The sequence below is a fragment of the Zeus faber genome (genome assembly GCF_960531495.2).
Source record: "Zeus faber genome assembly, chromosome: 1".
Taxonomy (NCBI): Eukaryota; Metazoa; Chordata; class Actinopteri; order Zeiformes; family Zeidae; genus Zeus; species Zeus faber.
The window spans coordinates 46407402-46412448 of NC_137193.1; the positions used below are offsets into that span (position 1 = coordinate 46407402).

Here is a 5047-nt window from a genome sequence, read left to right on the forward strand (position 1 = left end):
AGAACACATGTAGTTCTCAGACATGAAATCATAGAAGACATAAAATCATATATATATATGTATATATATATATATATATATATATATATATATATATATATATATATATATATATATATATATATATATATGATTTGCCTGGTGCTCTTTGGACACTGACAGCAGCACACTGTGTCTGACAGCAGGAGGCGCTTCGACCTCGCAAAAAGCTTCTAAGGAACGATCCCACGTTTCATTCACACTTGATCCCACAGTGTTAAACACAAGCCGTGCAGAGGGCTCCCACCTATTCAGGACCATAGACAATATTCAACGTGGAGACGACCGGGGTCTGTATGCTATTTTAAGGCCTATATTTAGAAGATGTTTAGAAGATCTGAACATCTAAACATCATTTAGACGATCACGACATTTTCTTTTTCTTTTTTTTTTTTCTTTTTTTTTTTGTCAATATAAAATGTTTGAGAGAAACTGGGATTCTCGGTACAACGTATATTTATGGAGATCTTTATTTGGGCTATATATCTTGATGAAGCTTATCAACATTGAACTTTTTTTTAAATCTAATTTCATACAATTGTATTTTATATGTTTATATTGTATCTTATTTCATTATTATATTTTATTAAAATATACATGAACTATCCTCGGGAGGTCGATTAAGTCTTATATCCATTTATATTTATTGTGAGCAGTTGCTAATTAAGCAAATAATTACTAACTAAGTGCTGAATGCACCTAGTCAGTAAATAAAGCTGCATTCTCCTGTACAGCAGTTTGCAAAACCTTGGTTACAAAGCGCTTGGATGACAAACACGCACATTTCCGAGATATAGCCTCGTGCAACATGATCAATTTGCATAAATACACAGTTAACTGAATTCAAATGAAATGGCCCCTATTGAAATTAATTCAGCACGTCACTTTCCCTTGGCTCCTCAGTTGAACTGCAGCTGGAAAATAAATTAAGAAATTGCAATGACCTTGAATAAACTGATCGCCTCGGAATTTAACATTGTCAAGGTCATTCAACCTCATCGAGGAGATTCACAGATGAATTTGTGAATAGGCCGTGGTGATGCTCTTTATTTTGGCTCGGACTAAGGGCTTAGGTCTGTAGTTTATATGGCCTACTGCTGAAATGGACAGACATTCTACAAAAAAAAAAATCACTAGACATTAGAGCAACATTTTAGTTACTCGTTAAAGCAATCCTTTCTGTATATGGGAGTACGGTACAGTCTCTGTTGCGGTTTTAAGGCCAGATTAATGGGGTGATAAGGCATGTGCTTTACAATAACGCCGTGTAATGAAAAAGGAATGTGAGCCTGCCTCTCTGAATGTCATCTGCACCTTTATTCATGAAGACGGATTGCAGCAGGTTGCAGCTGAGCGCCCTTGTATTTGTCTGTATGCGAATTATGCAGAGAATGCAGATGGATTATGTTATGAGTTCATAACAAGCAAAACTTAAAACCCGTGAGAAGTGATCAGGGAATTTGTTGGCGAAAATACGTATAGAAGAAAATCCATCCTCCTGTTTCCCATTTTGTTAAATAGTATTTCCCTGGTACGTAAAGGCACTTTTTTACACCGCATAACGTGAGTGCATTTTTGCAATCAAACCTTTGCATTTCTGGAATTAAACTTTATGAGAAAAACACTGCGATTATTGGTATTAATAAATAGTAGGAACCTGTTTTCTTTTCATGTTGATACATTTTCTCGTATATTTGTTTTATAATCTATAAAAGGCTATACGAACTGTTTTTAAATTAGTTATAGATAAGGGCTAAAATTATTAAAGCAAATAAAAATAAAGCACAATACACAAAAGGCGTATAAAAACCGTATAATACTAATACTACTACTAATAACAATAATAATAAAAATAATGAGAGATTATTATTATTATTATTATTATTATTATTAATAATAATAATAATAACAATAATAATAATAATAATAATAATAATAATAATAATAATAAGATACTACTATTACTACTACTACTACTACTACTACTACTACTACTACTACTGCTAATAATAATAATAATAATAATAGATATAATAATAGATATAATAATAATAATAATAATAATAATAATAATAATAATAATAATAATAACAATCAAAATAATAATCCCACCCAGGGAGCCTCTCTTCCATGTGCTAAAGCCCCCACCGCGACCCTAACCAGGAAAATCGGGTGAAGAAAATGTATAAATGTATGCGTGTACGTCACTAAATCCTGTTTGAGACCGAGCATATCATTTTCATGCGTAAACGGCTCATCTCAGGCCATATTTGACTTCATTTTTTTTTCATACTGGGACGTACAATGCTTATTTACTGGTCATTTTTAGACTTCAAGCAGATTTACTGGGGGGAAAAAAAAAAATCGAGAAAATTAAAAAACAAGTAGTCTATAATGGCAAGAGAATCAAAATGATAGTTCACCCGCGCCTGATCTCCAGATGAGTCTTGTGATGGAGAACTCTCACCTCCATCATCACTATTGTCCATCTAAGGTTTCCTTTCCTTTTGCGTGGATTTCTCTTCCAGTTCCTGGTTAACTGTGACACGGAGACCACGTGACACGCGCCGACCGATAAAAAGCAATTGGGAGCCATGAAGGAGGATAGTGTGAGACTGGACTCCAAACCCAGCCCCGTGCGTAAAACACACACCGCCTCTTTTGGATACGCACACGTAGCCTTTCCAACAGCATTATCGCAGAGGTAAGAGTTCTGTGGATCGCACATAATTCGGAAAACTGTGTTCTGAGACTCCTGTGATTTTTTTTTGCTGTCATTTTTCCTCGACTTGAGAAAGTTGTATTCTGGGTGCGGGCGCACGGCCCCGGTTCACTCAGCGTCGGACGTTGCCAAACCCACAGCTCAATGAATTAATCATCTTTTTTTTTTCATAGACTCTTGCAATGTTTTCATTCGTCAGCCGGAGATAGGAAAAAAAAAAAAAAAACAACAAACAAACAATACGTCTCTGTTCTGTCCAGAGGAGCGGGACACTGTCTCCACGCACGCTTCCAGTAGCTCCAGTCCAGTCTTCCAAGGATGACTTTGGGGGCGGATATGTCCGACAGCTCTGCATTGTCCGAAGATGTGGACATCGATGTGGTTGGGGGAGACATCTCCGTTGGCAAGGATGGAAAATATATGCATCACGATTTTAACTTGGACAATGACTCGGACGATACTTTCTCCCAGAACGCGAGCGAGAGGGTGTCTTCTCCGGGGCTCAGCAGCTCCGAGTGCCAGTCGGACCAGACTGGGTCCAGCTCGGAACCCGGGACCATGATCGGTGAAAAGTCCAGCAAAAGTGCCCTGGTGAAGCCCCCTTACTCCTACATCGCCCTCATCACCATGGCCATCCTCCAGAGTCCTAAAAAGCGGCTCACTCTCAGCGAAATTTGCGAGTTCATCAGCAACAGGTTCCCATACTACAGGGAGAAATTCCCCGCTTGGCAAAACTCCATCCGCCACAACCTGTCCCTGAACGACTGCTTCGTTAAAATCCCCCGGGAACCCGGTAACCCCGGAAAGGGCAACTACTGGACCCTCGACCCCGAGTCCGCCGACATGTTCGACAACGGGAGTTTTTTACGCCGGAGGAAGCGCTTCAAGAGGCACCAAAGCACCGAGATCCTGAGGGACTCCGGGGGCTTCCTCCCCGGGTTCGGATACGGCCCTTACGGCTACAACTACGGACTCCAGCTGCAGAACTTCCACGCAGCGCACAACCCGTACCACCCGCACCACCCGGGCGGCGCCTTCCCGTTCCAAAACGCGCCGTGCGCTCTGCCTTCCCCCGCCTCTATCTTCCCAACGCCGCACCCTTTACCTTCAATTCTGGGTGCCGATTTGCGAAAGCCATTTTATCCCCAGCTAAGCCCAACTCTGCCCAGTTTGCAGTCTCTCAAATCGGACACCGGCACTCCTAGTAGGCCCTCCTTCTCCATTGACAACATCATCGGCGCGGCCAACCCCACCGTGTCCTCCTACGGCGCTGCGTCCAGCAACCAGGCTCAGATCCTGGCCATGCTGAGCCCGGCGCTCTCTGCCTCCAACCACTTAAACATTTCGTAGGAGCGCAAGACATTGTGCAGTAAAGCTGCAAACATGAACAGCTGTCATTTCTAGAAACTGTTCAGAAAAGAAAACGTTTTTTTTTTATTAAAAGTCCCACTGTGGGTATATGCCGCCCCATGTGAAGGTAGGATCCACATTCTTGATGAAATAAGAGTGGTATGACTCTCTTTGTGTTTCTAAGGACTCTATTTATGTTTTGTTTTGTTTTGTAAATATGTGAATACTAACGAGATAAACAGGATGAATTTAAAAATTGGACTCGGAGGGGAAAAGGATGTTTTACTAATGCTAATTGTACATTTTTTTGGGCTTGTGGCTTCCAGTCGCCGGGGGCTGAAACATCCTGCTATTTAACATAAATTAAATATGTCACCGATTTAGAAAAAAAATGAAATAAGTGAACATTTTCTATTATGGTTTGTATTGTTTTCAATTTTGAGAGTCTTCTTGAGAAATAACGCACTGTTGTTGGCATGGAGGCACAGAAACCGCAAACTCAGGTTTGATTAGAAAGCACATGGAGACAAAGGGGGTTCAGATATAAATTGAACCTTTTCCCACTATACCCACTACCCCCTGCATCTCTGGTGGATTTGTAATCATACCATTTCATGTTGTCGATGTGGTATTACCTCTCTAACCCTGTTAAACTGTGTCTATATTTCACAATTTAATCTGTGAAATGTGTTTCATGTGTTGTCAATAGAGAGCCAGAGATAGAGAGAGAGATAGAGAGAGAGAGAGAGAGAGAGAGAGAAAGAGAGAGAGGGAGAGAGAGAGAGACTTAAATGTTCATAGGTCATTTTTTTGTTGTAATGACAAGAAAAATAAATGTTTGTGAATTTTAAAACACATGATGGTAAACCATTTATTGATCAGAAAACATCTGCACGCCCTGAAAATTTGTCCATATTTAGCTCACATTAGCTCACT

The 5047-nt window shown here is 40.2% G+C and overlaps 1 protein-coding gene across 1 annotated transcript; it reads left to right on the forward strand.

Annotated features, from left to right (window-relative positions):
- Positions 1 to 3079: 3079 nt before the first annotated feature.
- On the forward strand, positions 3080 to 4111 carry foxd2 (forkhead box D2; the record flags this gene model as incomplete). Its single annotated transcript, XM_080001021.1, has 1 exon — positions 3080 to 4111. The coding sequence occupies one exon, from the start codon at positions 3080 to 3082 to the stop codon at positions 4109 to 4111; it is 1032 nt and encodes a 343-aa protein (XP_079857147.1).
- Between the last annotated feature and the right edge of the window lie 936 nt (positions 4112 to 5047).